General features: G+C 41.9%; 1 protein-coding gene and 1 non-coding gene across 2 annotated transcripts in view; one reads left to right on the forward strand and one right to left on the reverse strand.

Moving 5' to 3' along the window:
* LOC124798778 (juvenile hormone esterase-like) overlaps window positions 1-20581 on the forward strand; it is a 368794-nt gene that overhangs the window by 88283 nt on the left and 259930 nt on the right. The window contains exon 2 of the mRNA XM_047262308.1: window positions 4000-4137. Coding sequence (XP_047118264.1) covers window positions 4000-4137 — 138 coding nt within the window. The remainder of the gene's footprint in view (window positions 1-3999; window positions 4138-20581) is intronic.
* Window positions 7224-7298, reverse strand: Trnas-cga. The gene has a single exon. It is a non-coding gene; the product is annotated as a tRNA-Ser (tRNA).

Genomic DNA, 20581 nt, shown 5'->3' on the forward strand with positions numbered 1-20581 from the left:
ATGCCGTGGACTTACAGGCCTGTGTCGTGTGTGTTCCCTATGTGCCTATGCTATTAGCGCCAGTTATGTGTAGTGCTACATTCTGCAATTATCCTTAATTTATGAGCATGAGTGTATATCTCGCCTGCGTGCGGCAGTGACACGTGAGAAAGCTGCGTGCGTTAGTTCCAGTACGTCTGGCAGCTTAATAGTTTTGTTATTTCTCACGACAAATCCGTTTACTTGGCCCCAGATCAGTTCTGTTTGGTTCATATTGTAATGGTACAGTGGCAAATGAAAAATGCAGCATTTGTATGCTGTGCTCGATGCTGTGAAAATGATTGTTTTTTGATGTTTCTACGACACTTACCACTTGGTTCGTGTGAGACTAAATCTGTGGTACAAAACAATGGACATAGTCCAAATTTCGTTTTTCATTTTTATCCTAAAAAGTTAAATTGTTATGTTTTCTTAATTTAAGCAACCATTATCAACAATCTTTCATAAAATATCGACAATTAAGAATTTATAATTGAAATGAAAACAGGAATTTCGCGTGCAGTGTGTAATTAGAAACAAGAAAGTGTGCATCAGTCATAAAAAATAATGATGAATTTTACAATTACGAGATGTAAGTACTTCACTGAACGAAAAAAAGTTGAACAATGCGAAATTTGAACCTCCGATCCCAAAACTACATCAGATTTATCTGTCTACTACGCTACCGATTCCGATGTACATCCCATGTGTATGTGTAAATCAACTGTATCAAATACAGTCCCCTGGAAGGCTTCAAAGCCGATTTTTTCTGTAAATTTATGAAAAACATTAAGAACAACGTGTTTCTCGGCACCTTTTAACCGTGTTCCACACGCGTGTTTCACTGCGGTGCAGGAGCAGCCTCAGCCACTTTCACACTACGTATTAACAGCCCGACAATCAGAGCACAACAGTACAGAGACACTGTACACGATTTTTGAAATAAAAATTACGTAGCTAAAGTGTGATTAAGAAAAACGTCGATGGCTGTTAATATATTAGAAATCTTAAAGTTTCATTTAACGTAATTTAGTAATAAGATATCTAATACATAAGTAGGACCTACTTCTAAGAGCGTAACAACACCAGTGTACGTGTGCTACGGTTTCTGACCGATCATCGCGTTTGTGTTTGTTTACATCAGGGTTATTCTAATGATGATGAGAGAATAGTCGGCATTTCCTTTTTGCGAAGTAACTTTGATCTAAATATAAGTTGCAACTGCGTATCTTTCGCTATACATTCCTAAGTATTTCACAATTTCACGTTTGCACATGCACTCTTACGTCCGCCAGAGACAAGTTCATACAAGTTTTTGGTAGCAAAGTTATTTATGCTGCTCAGGCGGTATGGTAGCCAACGTCCGTTTTGTCGATTTCAGTGGGCTGTGATCTCTGGCCTGACCTAGCTTATTTTTACTAACCCTTCTGCTAAGCTATGAAATCTGTCGTATACTTCTTTCTTTCATTGAAGGAGGCTAGTTTCCACTAAACCCTCACAATGGTACCATTTTTCTTTATATCATCTTTCCAGTCACAACTATGAAGTATTGCACCTCTCTTATTGGAATCTCCTTCTCTCGAGGTCTTGGCGTAGAGTGTGATCGTTTATCTAGAATATGATTAGTTAGTTATGAAATTAGTCCTTTGCTAGAAGTTTCATATTTACGTTTAGAGAGAACCACTGTATTTAGCAGTTTTGTTAATAGGAACCTTCAGTAAGGAAAATATTTTGAGTAACCAGTAAAGAGTTAAACTTATCATTTTGTATTGTGTTTACCTTGAGATCTATCTTGCGCCCTCTTTTTAATTTTAAAATCAGAACCACCCTTTCATAAGGTAGGATCTACTTATTTTTCGAAAGCTGTCAGTTTATTACCGCTGTACTTCACCTGTACATTGTACGCTACTCAACTTTACCTGATGATACACAGACCTACCACTTCCTATTATAAGCTATCTTCATTTATGATATAAAAGTCTTTTTGACATTTTATTATGTTAGCGTTATGTTCGTGGCATTCTGAGAAAATCATCCACCTGGTTGCATCCATTAATGAGAAATTTTTCTGTTATTCTGAAGGAGAATGACTATGTCATATGTGTGGCCCAGTTGTTTCGGCTATGCTGTAGAGGTTTCTCTGGGAAACCGTTACACATACAGTCCTAAAGAAAGATGTCCGTCGCTGGCGATTTGCTTTGGACCAAGAGGAGCAAACCTGGGTACAATAGTGATTCTGTAGGCAACAGCAAACGTTTTTTCCATGAAGGCGTTGACTATCTTGTCTCAAGTTGGGATAAATTTATTGCCAGTTATGGTGATTACTTTTAAATAATAAACAAGTTAGTTATTTTTTCCATTTGCCTTGTTTCCATTTGACTGCCCCTTATAGTTTAAACAAATTTTCTTCAGAGGTGCTAGCTGCATGTTCAGACATTTCCCAGCTTCACTCCATATGGCTTTACCATGCCTGTGTGACCTGAGAACTGGTGCAGTTCTAAACAGTTAAAACAGATAAGAGACGCCTTCAACCCTTCGCTGAATTAGCTGATGAACCATCACCATTGGTTTAGCCAATACCAAGTATGGGAAGCAGTTTACATGTTGGGTAATTGAGTGGAACACCTTGAGCCCTCCGCTGAATTTGCTGGTGAATGCATCCCATCAGTTTAGCCATTGGCAAATGTGGGAGACGGGTCACGTGTGGGGTCATTGGTTGAGATGCCTTCAGCCCTTTGCTGTATTTGTTGTTGAATCCGCTCCATCAGTTTAGCCAGTAGCATGTGTAAGAGGGAGGTTACATGCCGGGTCATTGGATGAGACACCTTCAGCCCACAGTTGAATTTGTCAGCAAATCCACACCATCAGTTTAGCCATTAGAAAGTGTGGGAGGTGGGCCACGTGTGGGCTCATTGGATGGTTCTGGAGTGCAGAACACAACTGTTTTACTCTCTTGCAATCCAGACTTGAAGCAGAACAGATGCCTCTCTTAGTTTTAAAACTTCAGAGTGGAGGCCCTACTGCCATTCGGCTCTGTCACTGTCCACCAGGACTGGCCACTAGACACGCAGGTGTGAACCCTCATCTCTCCCTTTTCCTGTAGTTGGGCCCAAATTGCATACTGGCAGACATTCTGTAACTTCCACTCATTAGTGAGAGCCCTCATGTACCCTGTCATCGAGAATATAGATCCAAGGTTCAATGAATTCCTCAAACAGCCATCCATTTGAGCGCCCTGCTGTCCCTTCCTTGACACTGGTCGCCACCACGTTCTGAACCTCTACAAACCTGTGCTAAATGTAGCTGTAATTTCTAGCACCCCCTGCCATTTCCAAGACAGTTTTCATGCTGCTTTATTCTCCAAATGTTTCCTGTGAAACTTGGAGGGTGATAGATGTCTAAAACTATGTACTTTCACAAAAAAATTCTTGATCTCATTTCTTCCCACCCATCTCCCACTGTGCCACGTGGATCCAAGCCTGCACCTACATGAGTTGCTAAACTATACGCAACCACTGGTTCAATAAAACTTCTCGGCAGCCCTATATAGCCATCAGTACCTTTGGACTCGAGGTCATGGTAGCACTATTGTCCACAAACATACTGCTTACCGAGGTTTTAGTACAACAAACAGTGAAAAATCGAGGTTTTTTTGTTATTTCCGTATTGCGCCAGTGCTTAGAAACGGGATATTCTTGTGGCAAGTAAGTGCTAATACAAAAATCACTTCATAACAGCTTCTGACACGTTGTGCTAACCATCTGCAAGGAGTCCTTGTGTAGCATTGGTTTACGTTTCGCAGCAAGTTTACAAAATCCCACTCAAACTTGTAAATGCTTCCCGAATTGATGTCCCACGCTATGATGCCTCTAACCTCTCCGTGTTCTACTCCCCGTATGAAGATGGCTTGATGCTCGCGAGCCAGATAGAGACTGGGCTATGCCACGTGGCGCTCTAACAGGCGGCCATTTTTGTCGACAGCCCCCGGAAGCGGTGGAGCCGTGGGAGGGCGTGCGCGACGCCATCTGCGAGGGAGCGGAGTGCGCACAGCTCGACTTCTGGGAGCGCCACTACAAGGGCGACGAGGACTGCCTCTACCTCAACGTCTACACGCCGCTGGTGAGTCGCGCAGTGCTGCTCTGTTTTAAGCAAACACTTCCTTGTGCAAACGTACATTTTAGGTTAGCCGTTACTGTCACCAGAATCAGCTGAAATACGTTAATAGCTATTCACTATAAATACTTTAGCATGCATCCACTAATATTAGGAACATAATCCTCAGCAATGCATTTCGAGAGTGAAGCTCCTTTCATCTGGCTGTCTAAGCTAAAGCTACCTGAACAAGTACTTCAAAGGCACACAAGGTGAAATATAGCAACAAATAAAATTATTTTGACATGAAGCACTTGTCTTACTTTAACCCTAGAACGTCTGGGCTGGGTGTGTAGACCCACTAGTTTGTTTTTGCTGAATTTATATTCTTATAGTTGCTGATATGACTCGACTGCTCTGCTAGCTTCTTGTAACATCGGAGAGAAAGCGCTGATGTCGTGAATGAGGTTTGCTTTGTTAAGACATCGTTTGGCAGTCTTCTAAAAAGCACGCTAATGTGCCCGACCGTTTACGTTACTAATTTCTACCAGTGCGATCCCCTTTTTATTTTTGTGTAGGGCTCTCATTGAGTTACTTGGCGTACCATTTGTGATGTCCTAAAACCGAATTATCATTTTCAATAGTTTACAGTTTAAAATGGCAAGAGAAAATCTTTCAAGCAATATCTATATTGATTTAGTTGGGAACAAATATACAAGTGACCCAAATGTAGCTGGCCTACAAGTTTTGAGGAACTGAAGGCATATTTACTTAGCAGGAACATTGGATGGTGGTAAAATGAATATCGAAGACGTTTGGAATTCAGAGGGGACCACAATATAAATCATTTGAGCAAGTACATCATTGAAAAGGTTCAGATTTTTGATACGTTGTATCAGGTTTGACAACATCCATATGAGGGAAGAAAGAAATGCACAAGATAATCTTGCTACCATAAGATCCATACCTGATATATTTGTCTCCAACTGCAGTGCAAAAAAAAATGGTTCAAATGGTTCTGAGCACTATGGGACTTAACATCTGAGGTCATCAGTCCCCTAGAACTTAGAACTACTTAAACCCAACTAACATAAGGACATCACACACATCCATGCCCGAGGCAGGATTCGAACCTGCGACCGTAGCGGTCGCGCGGTTCCAGACTGAAGCGCCTAGAAGCGAACTGCAGTGCATATTTTGCTCCATCATAAAACCTTACTTTGGACGAAATGGTCGTTCCATACAGAGGCAGGGGCAGGATCTGGATGTATATCCAAAATAAATCTGCTAAGTATGGTATCAGGTTTTCATCCTGGCTTATTCTAAAACGTACTATGTATAACATTTGGAAGTCTATGCAGGTGCACGACCACAAGGACTGTACAAAGTTACTAATAAAGCAGATGGTGTTGTTTTGCGTATTGTAGATCCAGTAAAAGGATCTAAAGAAATCTGGCTGTAGGCAATTAGTTTATTTCTTACCCAATCGTCAGAAAAGTACTACAAGGAAAGAATATTCCTGTTGTTCGTATGTAAAAAAATAAGTCTGAAATTCCAGTTGAGTTTTTATCCAAAAAATCTAAACAAGAGTACTCAAATATGTTTGCATTTCAGGAAGACATCACATTACTCTCATATGTACCAAAACGAAACAAATGAATACCGCTTATTTCGTCAATGCATCATGATTATGAAATTGAGAGTGACAGCGGCGAAAGAAAAAACAAAAACAGGTATAGTAACGTACTACAACAAAACAAAGGGCGGCATAGAAGTCGTTGATGCTACGTGTTGTGAACATACTGTTGCCAAAGGCACAAGACGGTGGCGCCCATGTCTCTTTTTTCAGATGAACATTGCAGCTCTCAATGTCTACATTGTGTTCAAATCAAACAAAAACGTGTTTGCTGCTCTGACAGACTGTACTAAGGGGTCAGCTGTTCCATTAACATTCCAAAAATGTTACTACATCATGGAAAGAAACCATAACAATGGTATGAATGGTTGGTAGGTAACATGGATAAGTGGGCCAGAGAAACTAGTATTGTCGTTTTTAGAGTAAGACTAGGATTTCACGTTCAAATTATATACACTACTGGCCATTAAAATTGCTACACCAAGAAGAAATCCAGATGATAAACGGGTATTCATTGGACAAATATATTATACTAGAACTGATATGTGATTATATTTTCACTCAATTTGGGTGCATAGATCCTGAGATATCAGTACCCAGAACAACCACCTCTGGCCGCAATAACGGCCTTGATACGCCTGGGCATTGAGTCAAACAGAGCTTGAATGGTGTGTACAGGTACAGCTGCCCATGCAGCTTCAAAACGATACCACAGTTCATCAAGAGTAGTGGCTGGCGTATTGTGACGAGCCAGTTGCTCGGCCACCATTGATCAGACGTTTTCAGTTGGTGAGAGATCTGGAGAATGTGCTGGCCAGAGCAGCAGTCGAACATTTTCTGTATCCAGAAAGGCCCGTACGGGACCTGCAACATGAGGTCGTGCATTATCCTGCTGAAATGTAGGGTTTCGCAGAGATCGAATGAAGGGTAGAGCCACAGGCGTAATACATCTGAAATGTACCGGCCACTGTTCAAAGTGCCGTCAGTGTGAACAAGAGGTGACCGAGACGTGTAACCAATGGCACCCAATAACATGACGCCGGGTGATACGCCAGTATGGCGATGACGAATACATGCTTCCAATCTGTGTCCACCGCGATGTCGCCAAACACGGATGCGACTATCATGATGCTGTAAACAGAACCTGGATTCATCCGAAAAAATGACGTTTTGCCATTCGTGCACCCAGGTTCGTAGATGAGTACACCATCACAGGCGCTCCTGTCTGTGATGCAGCGTCAAGGGTAATCCCAGCCACAGTCTCCGAGCTGATAGTCCATGCTGCTGTAAACGTCGGCGAACTGTTCGTGCAGATGGTTGTTGTCTTGCAAACGTCCCCATCTGTTGACTCAGGGATCGAGACGTGGCTGCACGATCCGTTACAGCCATGCAGATAAGATGCCTGTCCCCAGAATGAGATTTTCACTCTGCAGCGGAGTGTGCGCTGATATGAAACTTCCTGGCAGATTAAAACTGTGTGCCCGACCGAGATTCGAACTCGGGACCTTTGCCTTTCGCGGGCAAGTGCTCTACCAACTGAGCTACCGAAGCACGACTCTCGCCCGGTACTCACAGCTTTATTTCTGCCAGTACCTCGTCTCCTACCTTCCAAACTTTACAGAAGCTCTCCTGCGAACCATGCGGAACTAGCACTCCTGGAAGAAAGGATATTGCTGAGTTTCATATCAGCGCACACTCCGCTGCAGAGTGAAAATCTCATTCTGGAAACATCCCCCAGGCTGTGGCTAAGCCATGTCTCCGCAATATCCTTTCTTTCAGGAGTGCTAGTTCTGCATGGTTCGCAGAGGAGCTTCTGTAAAGTTTGGAAGGTAGGAGACGAGGTACTGGCAGAAATAAAGCTGTGAGTACCGGGCGAGAGTCGTGCTTCGGTAGCTCAGTTGGTAGAGCACTTGCCTGCGTAAGGCAAAGGTCCCGAATTCGAGTCTCGGTCGGGCACACAGTTTTAATCTGCCAGGAAGTTTCAAGATGCCTGTCATCTCGACTGTTAGTGATACGAGGCCGTTGGGATTCAGCACGCCGTTCCATATTACCCTCTTGAACCCACCGATTCCATATTCTGCTAACAGTCATTGGATCTCGACCATCGCGAGCAGCAATGTCGCGATACGATAAACCCCAATCGCCATAGGCTACAATCGGACCTTTATCAAAGTGGGAAACGTGATGGTACCCATTTCTCCTCCTAACACGAGGCATCACAACAACGTTTCACGAGGCAACGCCGGTCAACTGCTGTTTGTGTATGAGAAATCGGTTGGAAACTTTCAACATGTCAGCACTTTGTAGGTGTCGCCATGGGCGCCAACCTTGGGTGAATGCTCTGAAAAGCTAATCATTTGCATATGACAGCATCTTCTTCCTGTCGGTTAAATTTCGCGTCTGTAGCACGTCATCTTCGAGGTGTAGCAATTTTAATGGCCAATAGTGTAGATATATTGACGGGGGCAGTGCTGTGGTTGTCGGATCACACGTACAAACGTCCCTCGCCTCATCACTGCACGCACGTGATATGCAGACGTGTCTCCAGCAGCCAAATCATTTGCGGTTATGTGTTGTCCAGAGCATCTGGCAACAGGGCAACCCCGCGGCCAATAGGAGTGCGTGGCGCCAAGTTTCCGTAGTTTAAATATGGTGCGTTCTCGACCTACACAACATTAGTAATTTTGGTTCCTACTGGCATCAGCTATGCAGGGTTAAAATTTCGTGACACAATTTTTCTCCTCCCTATATATATATATATATATATATATATATATATATATATATATATATATATATATATACACCTTGTGTGGTTCTCAAGTACTGGGTGGGCCAGAAGTCACGATCGGAAAGTATTCAAGTAACTTAACATACGGTTTTGCCGTTACATCGATTTCAAGAAAGGAGCCCAAACGGAGGCTAATATTCGAAAACTGGAAACGAAGGCACTTGCAACAGGGTCTGTGGCAATGATAAGCAATGCATCATTGCCGCTTTCATCAGCAAAATCGACAAGGAAGCGTTCGGCGGGTACATTCTCAGAAACTTCATGCATCATCGAATGAAGAAAAAAGATTAGCGTTCATTTTGACGCGGCAGCACCGGTGAAGTAAGTGATCATGATATGAATACGCGACGTGTTTCCTGCAAACAGCTACTTCCAGCTTTTCCAACATTAGCGTCTCGCCGTACGATTACGATGAGAGATGAATGTGCTGTGTATCTTAGCTCCCAGTCACTAAATGTTCATATTTAGGCGAAAGACAACCCTGAGAATGATCACTCCTGATATGCTGCGATGGGCAAGCAGACACAAATGGCAGCGAACCCAACTGTACGCCGAGACTGATGGTCAGCATGCAGAAAGAGTTTGAAATATCTAAGAAGTACGTAAGAACATTCGTTTCTGTGTTATTACTTTCTTCTGTGTATCTTTTTCTGATAATACAATTTCTGCTAGAACTAAGGAGTCGTTTCATTTTCGTGATTGCCTTTCATATTGCTTCTTGTTTCAATACAATAACATTGAACATTTCCAATCGTGACATGTGCTCCACCCTGTACATGTTTTGTAGGGTTACTTTAGACAGCCAGATGATGAGAGCTTGACACTCTAAATACGTTGCTGAGGATTGTGTTCCAAGTATTAGTGATTGTATTTTAATGTATTTATAACGATTATCGTAACAACTGCAATCTTCAGTGCTTAAGATGGACGGTATTAGAATGAAACAAGTTACGTATCTTCCAATTACATATTTCGGAAAAATTTGCGTCAGTTATCACGTCAATTTATTTAACCCTCTCCTATCCTAACTATGAAAAAATGTACCAAAGGATTTAGTATTTTGGGAGAATATTACCAAGGCAACTACAAACAGTAGCACATTGTAGTACATTTAATTTATCTACAAATGTTGAGTGGAACTTCTGAGTTCCATCAGGACATATTTGTCATATATGATCTCCTTATTTACCTATTCCATTAGTATTATCCATCTGCTTTAACTAAAACAATATGAAACCATATTATATACATGAAAACACAATAATGTTCTTCGATGTAAGCAGGGCATATTGAGCCATCACAGCCAAAGACTTAGTTGTGCTTTAGCAGAGATACATAGGCCGGCCGGAGTGGCCGTGCGGTTCTAGGCGCTACAGTCTGGAACCGAGCGACCGCTACGGCCGCAGGTTCGAATCCTGCCTCGGCCATGGGTGTGTGTGATGTCCTTAGGTTAGTTAGGTTTAATTAGTTCTAAGTTCTAGGCGACTGATGACCTCAGAAGTTAAGTCGCATAGTGCTCAGAGCCATTTGAACCATTTGAACCAGAGATACATAAACATCCAGGTAGAATGTCAGTTTAACTCCACTCTGTTTCATCACTTTAGAAAGTGGACAGCAGAAGACCAGGTCTAAACCAATTCAGCTCTTTACATCCGAGACACATGTTGTGTCCTCCTTTCCCAAATGACAACAGCTACTGTTTTGGCTTGAAAATGCAATCTAAAGCTGAAACTATTCTCTCACAATATTCCTTTAAAAGGTAACTTTTCATTAAAGAATACAAACCCAGCCAGATGAATGCATTAATCTTTAACAATGTAATAAATGAATTTGTCAAAGTTAAGGCCTCAAGTTCAAGAATTATTGAAAGATGATTACGTTTATTAATAGAAAGATAATTACAGTTGTGTGTGATATTTACAACTTAGTAATTATAAAGGAATTAGAGGTGCATGCTCCAGGTATTAAAAGAAAGTACACCATAACATTTTATTTGCATCAGATGTTCTGTTCAGGACCTCAGCTAATTGATTACAGATACTTAGTTCACTTTTACTTTACTTTACACGTGGCTAAGGCCTTATCGACCATACACCTGCTCTACGAGCCTCTTCCAATTATTTCTATCCAGGGAAATTGTTGTCCAATCAGAGTTGATGCCCATCCTAGCTGCATCTTCCCGGATATTCTCCATCCACCTAATTCGAGGTCTTCCTCTTCTTCTCTTTCCTTCTAATTTCTTAGTGGATGCTATTTTGGGTAGTCTGTTCTCCGGCATCCTTGCTACATGACCAGCCCAGTTCAGTCTTCTCTTCTTTAACATTTCCACAATGGTACTATGTTTGTACAGCTCCCGTAGTTCTTCATTTTTCCTTATCCTCCACTCCATGACATTTTCATCGAAGATTGGTCCAAATATTTTTCTTAGTATTTTTCTTTCAAATATCAACAGTTTTTCTTCATCTTTTTTCCTGAATGTAATAGCTTCACATCCATATAATGCTACTGGTACAATAGTTGACTGATAAAAACGGATTTTGAATTCATTACTAAGTGATCTCATCCTTAAAATTTTGATACAGCTGTAAAAAGTTCTATTACCTGCTGCTAGACGGGCGTCTATTTCTATTTCTGCTCTATTGTCTCTGCTAAAAAGACTCCCTAAGTACTTGAAGTGGTCAACTGCCTTGAAAGTGAGACCATTTACGGTCAGTGGTGTATTCTTTTGGAGCTTTTTACTTATGACTAGATATTCCGTCTTTTCTTCATTCACATGAAGTCCAGCTTTCTCAGCTATTTTGTAATAATTTTGCATCATCCTGATTAATTCAGCTTTTGAAGTGCTTATTAAGGCTACATCATCTGCATAAGCAAGTCTAGTAATGTTCTGTCCCTGCAGTTGGATCCCTTGTGGATTAGTTTTGGTGAATTCTCTATCAATCTTCTCTAAGATAATATTAAATAGAATAGGTGAGATGGCATCCCCTTGTCTCAGTCCAGTGTACACCTTAAAATTTTCAGTCTCTCCTGCAGGTGTCTTAACTTTGCATATGGTTTCTTCCAAACACATTTTAACTAATTTGATTAATTTTAATGGTATTTCAAATTCTTTCATGGTGTTTAAGAGTGTCTGTCGGTGTATGCTATCATAGGCCTTCTTGAAGTCTATAAATAGAATATGGATATCTACATTAAATTCCCATGCCTTCTCATTTATTTGTCTCAATGTGAATAAGTGATCCAAAGTGGATCTGTTAGTGCGGAAACCACATTGGTAGTCCCCAATCAGTTCTTCGGTTATGGGAATCAGTCTGTGTAGCATACACATCGACAAAATTTTATACGTGACATCGAGTAGGGCAATTCCTCTGTAGTTATCACAGACAAGGGGATCATTCTTCTTAAAGATGGGACATATAATTGCAGTTTTCCAATCAGCCGGTATGTTTCTGTCTCCCAAATTCTTTCAATTAAGGAATGTAGTTCTATTTCCAATTGTGGTCCTCCATTTTTTAAAAGCTCAGCATATACCTGGTCTTCCCCACAGGCCTTGTTGTTCTTTAATTTCTTTATTGTTTGTCTTATTTCATTTACTGATGGTGTGGTGACTTGTATATCAACTGTATCTGGTTCTTCAAATGTAAAGTAATATTGTGGATCATTGCAGTTGAGCAGCTGTGTAAAGTATGTCTTCCATGTTTCTTGTATGTCATTCTTGTTTGTAAGTGTTTTCCCATTATGGTCCTTTATAAACTGTTCCCTTTTAGTGAATTTTCCCAAGGACTTTTTTATATTCTGGTACATCTGCCTTGCTCTGTGATGCTTGAAATCATCCTCCGCTTCTCTTACCATGTTGTTGTAGTGTTTTCTCTTCTCTTGTCTTAGAGTTCGTTGTGTTTCCTTGCTGATTTTATAGTATCTCTCCTTTAGTGTAATATTGTCCATGTCTTGTAACCATGCCTTCCTCGCATTTTGCCTCTCCAGTACTCTTTCTTGGCACTTTATATTAAACCAGATTTTGTTAGTTCGTTTTCTTTTACCTATAGTTTTGGAAGCTACATCTTGAATACTGTTTCTGAGGTGTCTCCATCTACTTTCCACGTCTTGCTGGTCACTATGTGTCAGTCTAGATTCCGATAGGTTAATTTCCATTTCTTTCCTAAAGTTTTCTTTTATTTTTTCTTCTGCCAGATTTTCTACATCGTACCTTTTAATTTCAACCCTATTTGTACTTTGTTGCTTTTTTAGCTTTATTTTCATTTGAGCTATGATTAACATATGATCTGTCTCACAATCTGCTCCCCTAAAAGTTCTAACGTCTTTAATACTGTTTTGAAATCGTCTTTGGATGGCGACATGGTCAATCTGGTTCACTACTTTTCCATCTGGTGATATCCATGTCCCTAAATGAATGCGTTTGTGTTGGAATTTTGTGCTGCTTAATGTGAGACCATTTGCCATTGCAAAGTTTATGAGTCGCACACCATTCTCTGAACTTTCATCATGTAAGCTGTAATTCCCAATGGTTGGTTTGTAGATTTCTTCTTTTCCTACTTTGGCATTAAAGTCTCCTAACACTATTGTTACGTTATGTCTACTTATTGAATTATATGTCTGTTCCAGTTGACTATAAAATTCTTCTTTCACGTCATCTTCCTTATCTTCTGTGGGTGCATGAACATTTATAAATGTAATATCAAACCACTGAGCCTGAACTGTAATGTGTGATATTCGGTTATTAATTGATTTGAATTCCTTTATTGTGTCAATTGCTGTTTTATGAATGTAAAAGCCCGTTCCAAATTCATGGCGCTGACCGCAGTCTCCATACATTATTGTCCCGTCTCCTATTTTCATTGATCCCGTTCCCTGCCATCTTATTTCTTGGAGCGCTACCAGTTGTACCTTGTATTTTCCTAGTTCGTTTATTAGTATTTGTGCGCTTCCTGGGCGGTATAGACTTCTGACATTCCACGAGCCAAAAGAGAAATCCTTGTAACTTTGCCAATTTCTGTTCCAGTAAATTCTGTCCTGTTTCCGAGGCATACCTTGAGTGTCCTGACCGGCCATTGTTTTACATGAGTGGGTTGGTAGCCCTCTGCACAACCCCCAACATGGAGGACCAGGAGTCTTGATTTTGGGGTACTCTACCCCTAGGGATTTGCCTTCACCATGGCTTAACGAGTCTTCCCTACCCGTGCTAGTTTTGGTCCACCCCGGGTATTTTATTTCCCCGGTACCCCCCATATCTGGAGAGCATTCCCCAATCCGCCACCCGGGGAGGCGCCCGATGGGGGACTAGCAACCCCACACGGGAATTGATTACAGATACCCTTCACAAAATAATTAAGATCTAGCCATCATTACAAATGAAGTAACAAAACAATAATATTCCTCTTATGCTAATGAAAACTCTCAGCGTCACTTTTGAGGGTTGGTTATTGGTACTCGAAGGAAAATGGGTAGGTGGGTGGACAAGTGCTTAAGTTGTTTACCAGTTGCTGAGCAATCTGGTAGTTTTGGTCACTGTGTGGAGTGACTGAGCAGTAGGGTAATGCTCATTCTGAGGCATTTTGTTAGTATGGGTTGCATATGTTCAGGGGCGAATTTGATTGGTTTATGACCCCTCCCCTTAACCTATTGTTATGCTAATTGATTTATGACATCCTGGGGTTTGATTTATGACCCCTGGGGATAACCTGCCCCTCTGAAAAACCCCTCACTCCTCTCCTCCTCTCCCCATCCCTCTGGGAAACGCCTTTGCCAATACAAACACACTTTTGATATCAAATTAATTGGATAATTAATTAAACTGATAAATATAAACCAAGTCCACTCTGGGAAATCCCCCAGCCCTCCCTCCCGTCCCCACACCACCTCCCCTCCCACATCTGGAAATTGACAGGAAAAGGACTCTGTGCTTGAGAGGGAAGTCAATTTCAATTTCATAGCAGAGGATATATTGTTTATCTATAAAATTCAGTTTTCATGGGTTGAATATCGTAGCAAAAGCTCACATCAAGCAACCACATGTCCTAATTACATAATTACACTGCTGCCGATAGGAGGGGTTGTCTTGTCGAAAGATTTTCATATGTATGTTCACCTTCACATCCAGGGATCGCCTGAGCTAGTGCACTTTGCCATCACCAGAGGATATGCCACGCCCACCGCGCGCCCCATCCATCCCCATTCCTCCCAGAAAAATTGGTGGTAAAAGACCCACTCTGTACTGAAGAGGAAGGTTCTCATGACACAAAATTCAAATCAGTGTTAATAATATATTGATGCATACTCTTTACTTAATCAGTTTGCAGGAGACAGGGCTCCCCCACTTGGGTAGAGCCCACGTCTACATGCCCACCTCCGCTTCCCATGACATAATAACTGTATGCACTGAGGAATGGAATGAAGTGCGGTACAGTAGTCGCCATTTGGCGTCTCCCACGTGTGTATCAGTCGTCAGAGCGTCGCAAAGGAGGTCAAAAAACCAAGCAACGTCCTAATTACAAATCATGATACTAAATAGCACTGACCACACACCAGATGTCGGCCTCCTTTGAACCTGTGACGCCAAAAAAAGCATCAGGTGGTGGCAACTCTTTTGTCGTGAACAATATAGTGGATACCTGGTAAATCACCAGCTGTGGGTCTCTCTGAAATATTCCCTCACTCTGTCAGATTGATTAGTTAATTAAATCGATGCCTTCTGTCTGAGGCAGTTTTTCCTTGCATCCTATTGGTGGATACTAGGACTGGTATATTTGGTGGTTTTCGATCCCGTAAACTCCCAGTTTCCAAACCCTTCAGGAGTTTTTTCCCTTGCCTCCTATTGGTGGATACCAACACAATTAGGGGTAGAGTCTTTGATTCATAATCAAAACGTCTTCGGTCCCGGGTTCGATCCCCGCCACTGCCTAAATTTTGATAAATAATCAGCATTGGCGGCCGAAGACTTCCGGCATAAGAAGTCAGCCTCATTCTGCCAACGGCCTTGTCAAAGAGGGCGGAGGAGCGGATAGAGGTTCAGGGCACTCTCTTGTCCTAGGGGTGGGAAATTGCCCCTAAAGGCGGAAGAATCAGCAATGATCAACGACATGAGGATGCAGAAGGCAATGGAAACCACTGCATTAAAGACACGTAACGTGTATCCACAGGACACGTGGCCTGTAATTGAAGAAGTGTCATGATGATCTCTCCATTGGCAAAAGATTCCGGAATAGTCCCCCATTCGGATCTCCGGGAGGGGACTGCCGAGGGGGAGGTTACCATGAGAAAAAGATTGAATAATCAACGAAAGGATAACGTTCTACGAGTCGGGACGTGGAATGTCAGAAGCTTGAACGTGGCAGGGAAACTAGAAAATCTGAAAAGGGAAATGCAAAGGCTCAGTCTAGATATAGTAGGGGTCAGTGAAGTGAAGTGGAAGGAAGACAAGGATTTCTGGTCAGATGAGTATCGGGTAATATCAACAGCAGAAAATGGTATAACAGGTGTAGGATTCGTTATGAATAGGAAGGTAGGGCAGAGGGTGTGTTACTGTGAACAGTTCAGTGACCGGGTTGTTCTAATCAGAATCGACAGCAGACCAACACCGACAACGATAGTTCAGGTATACATGCCGACGTCGCAAGCTGAAGATGAACAGATAGAGAAAGTGTATGAGGATATTGAAAGGGCAATGCAGTATGTAAAGGAGGACGAAAATCTAATAGCCAGGGGCGACTGGAATGCAGTTGTAGGGGAAGGAGTAGAAGAAAAGTTTACAGGAGAATATGAGCTTGGGACAAGGAATGAAAGAGGAGAAAGACTAATTGAGTTCTGTAACAAGTTTCAGCTAGTAATAGCGAATACCCTGTTCAAGAATCACAAAAGGAGGAGGTATACCTGGAAAAGGCCGGGAGATACGGGAAGATTTCAATTAGATTACATCATGGTCAGACAGAGATTCAGAAATCAGATACTGGATTGTAAGGCGTAGCCAGGAGCAGATATAGACTCAGATCACAATATAGTAGTGATGAAGAGTAGGCTGAAGTTCAAGACATTAGTCAGGAAGAATCAATACGCAAAGAAGTGGGATACGGAAGTACTAAGGAATGACGAGATACGTTTGAAGTTCTCTATCGCTATAGATACAGCAATAAGGAATAGCGCAGTAGGCAGTACAGTTGAAGAGGAATGGACATCTCTAAAAAGGGCCATCACACAAGTTGGGAAGGAAAACATAGGTACAAAGAAGATAGCTGCGAAGAAACCATGGGTAACAGAAGAAATACTTCAGTTGATTGATGAAAGGAGGAAGTACAAACATGTTCCGGGAAAATCAGGAATACAGAAATACAAGTCGCTGAGGAATGAAATAAATAGGAAGTGCAGGGAAGCTAAGAAGAAATGGCTGCAGGAAAAATGTGAAGACATCGAAAAAGATATGATTGTCGGAAGGACAGACTCAGCATACAGGAAAGTCAAAACAACCTTTGGTGACATTAAAAGCAACGGTGGTAACATTAAGAGTGCAATGGGAATTCCACTGTTAAATGCAGAGGAGAGAGCAGATAGGTGGAAAGAATACATTGAAAGTCTCTATGAGGGTGAAGATTTGTCTGATGTGATAGAAAAAGAAACAGGAGTCGATTTAGAAGAGATAGGGGACCCAGTATTAGAATCGGAATTTAAAAGAGCTTTGGAGGACTTACGGTCAAATAAGGCAGAAGGGATACATAACATTCCATCAGAATTTCTAAAATCATTGGGGGAAGTGGCAACAAAACGACTACTCACGTTGGTGTGTAGAATATATGAGTCTGGCGGCATACCATCTGACTTTCGGAAAAGCATCATCCATACAATTCCGAAGACGGCAAGAGCTGACAAGCGCGAGAATTATCGCACAATCAGCTTAACAGCTCATGCATCGAAGCTGCTTACAAGAATAATATACAGAAGAATGGGAAAGAAAATTGAGAATGCGCTAGGTGACGAGCAGTTTGGCTTTAGGAAAAGTAAAGGGACGAGAGAGGCAATTCTGACGTTACGGCTAGTAATGGAAGCAAGGCTAAAGAAAAATCAAGACACTTTCATAGGATTTGTCGACCTGGAAAAAGCGTTCGACAATATAAAATGGTGCAAGCTGTTCGAGATTCTGAAAAAAGTAGGGGTAAGCTATAGGGAGAGACGGGTCATATACAATATGTACAACAACCAAGAGGGAATAATAAGAGTGGACGATCAAGAACGAAGTGCTCGTATTAAGAAGGGTGTAAGACAAGGCTGTAGCCTTTCGCTCCTATTCTTCAATCTGTACATCAAGGAAGCAATGATGGAAATAAAAGAAAGGTTCAGGAGTGGAATTAAAATACAAGGTGAAAGGATATCAATGATACGATTCGCTGATGACATTGCTATCCTGAGTGAAAGTGAAGAAGAATTAAATGATCTGCTGAACGGAATGAACAGTCTAATGAGTACACAGTATGGTTTGAGAGTAAATCGGAGAAAGACGAAGGTAATGAGAAGTAGTATAAATGAGAACAGCGAGAAACTTAACATCAGGATTGATGGTCGCGAAGTCAATGAAGTTAAGGAATTCTGCTACCTAGGCAGTAAAATAACCAATGACGGACGGAGCAAGGAGGACATCAAAAGCAGACTCGCTATGGCAAAAAAGGCATTTCTGGCCAAGAGAAGTCTACTAATATCAAATACCGGCCTTAATTTGAGGAAGAAATTTCTGAGGATGTACGTCTGGAGTACAGCATTGTATGGTAGTGAAACATGGACTGTGGGAAAACCGGAACAGAAGAGAATCGAAGCATTTGAGATGTGTTGCTACAGACGAATGTTGAAAATTAGGTGGACTGATAAGATAAGGAATGAGGAGGTTCTACGCAGAATCGGAGAGGAAAGGAATATGTGGAAAACACTGATAAGGAGAAGGGACAGGATGATAGGACATCTGCTAAGACATGAGGGAATGACTTCCATGGAACTAGAGGGAGCTGTAGAGGGCAAAAACTGTAGAGGAAGACAGAGATTGGAATACGTCAATCAAATAATTGAGGACGTAGGTTGCAAGTGCTACTCTGAGATGAAGAGGTTAGCACAGGAACGAAATTCGTGGCGGGCCGCATCAAACCAGTCAGTAGACTGACGACAAAGAAAAAAAAAAATAGTTACATCGCTTGGTAGGAAGTCCGTGACGTTGGAGGTAGCTGAGAATTTCAAATTTCAGCTCAGTTGTAGACTATGTCCTTGATTGGATTGACGTATGAGCTCGCAGTACCAGTACTGGAAGCAATAAATTGACCAGTGAGGAATTTGACATCTTCATTGGAAACAGTACCGTATAAAATGAGTTGGAATTTCAAATTTCGGATTGAATTTGTACCATCACGATTGTGGAATGAATTCCCAACTACTACACGAATGCTAAGTGTGTTTTATACAGCACTACACAGTTTGTAAGTTTGTTCTCTAAGCTAAGCCAGAACAGGGAAGGAGGAGGGAAGGGTCTACCACGTGATAGGATACGAACAACAAGAAATACCACTAAAAGACAGAGTGCACTGCAATGTATTGAGAAGCACTGAACCACGATCATAGTAGTTGTTACGGCTGGATGCCTGAGATCACTGAAAACACTTGTACGAGGGTTGACTGGAAAGTAATGACAGCTCCAGTTGGCAGGAAACCTTAGCATTGAACGGCTATATTGTTACAGTGTAAAGTATGGAACCCTGCGCAGACGGTCGGTCAATGCGATTTAAGCAACGTGCAGTCTTTTGAGTTCTTGACAGCAGAAGGTGTCCCCCCAAAAGGAGGTTCATCAGAGAATGAAAGCAAAAAATGGCTCTGAGCTCTATGGGACTTAACATCTGAGGTCATCAGTCCCCTAGAACTTAGAAATACTTAAACTTAACTAACCTAAGGACATTGACACACATCCATGCCCGAGGCAGGATTCGAACCTGCAACCGTAGCGATCGCGCGGTTCCAGACTGAAGTGCCTAGAACCGCTCAGCTACTCGGCCGGCCAGAGTGAAAGCAGTTTATGGTGATTGTGTTGATGTGAGTACTGTGTGTCGTTGGGCGAGTGAGTTTAAAGATGTTGAGGCGGGAACATCTGACCTGCGTTACAAAGAGTTGGACGTCCTGTGACAGCAGCCAGCAAGTTACACAAGCAAAATGTCCACAGATTGATTCAGGACGATCGTCGTATCACTCAGATAGAAACTGCAAGTATAATCGGCATTTCACAAGAATGTGTGGGTCACATTATTGCTTTGTTTGGCTATCGGAAAATCTGTGCATGAAGGGTACCCCTGATGCTGACCCCTGAAATGAAAGCGCACAGACTTGAAATTTGCCAGGAATTCCTCTCACGTTACAAGAATGAAGGAGACGCCTTTCTCCAATCGATTGTGACAGGAGACGAAACGTGGGTACACCATTACGACCCGGAGATTAAACGTCAGTCTATGGAATATCAACACAAAGACTCGCCACAGAAAAAGAGATTCAAGGCGCAGTCCTCAGCTGGAAAAGTCATGGCCACAGTGTTCTGGGACGCAGATGGAGTTAACCATGTTCATTTTCCTTGATCGTGGAACAACAGTAAATTCAGAGCGTTACATCACAACGCTGCGAACTCTGAAACGACAGCTAACAAGGGTCCCAAAGGAAAAGGGAAATGTTTTCCTGCAGCATGACAATGCCAAACCACACACTTCACGTGCTACCACAGCAGAACTTCAGAGACTGAACTCACCACCATATGGCATCCTCCATACAGTCCAGATTTAGTACCGTCTGACTTCCATCTGTTTCCAATAGTGAAAGATGATCTGCGGAGATATCATTATGCTTCTGATGAAGACATTGAGAGAACTGTGAGACTGTGGCTGCGGAAAGAGAGTGTCGACTTCTTCAGTGATGGCTTCAGAAAACTTGTTCATCGTTGGCAGTAATGTATCCAATTGGCTGGTGATTATGTAGAAAAGTGAATATTGGTAATTAAAGACCACATTTAAGTATTATTTCTG

Source organism: Schistocerca piceifrons, chromosome 5, assembly GCF_021461385.2.
Source record: "Schistocerca piceifrons isolate TAMUIC-IGC-003096 chromosome 5, iqSchPice1.1, whole genome shotgun sequence".
Classification (NCBI taxonomy): domain Eukaryota; kingdom Metazoa; phylum Arthropoda; class Insecta; order Orthoptera; family Acrididae; genus Schistocerca; species Schistocerca piceifrons.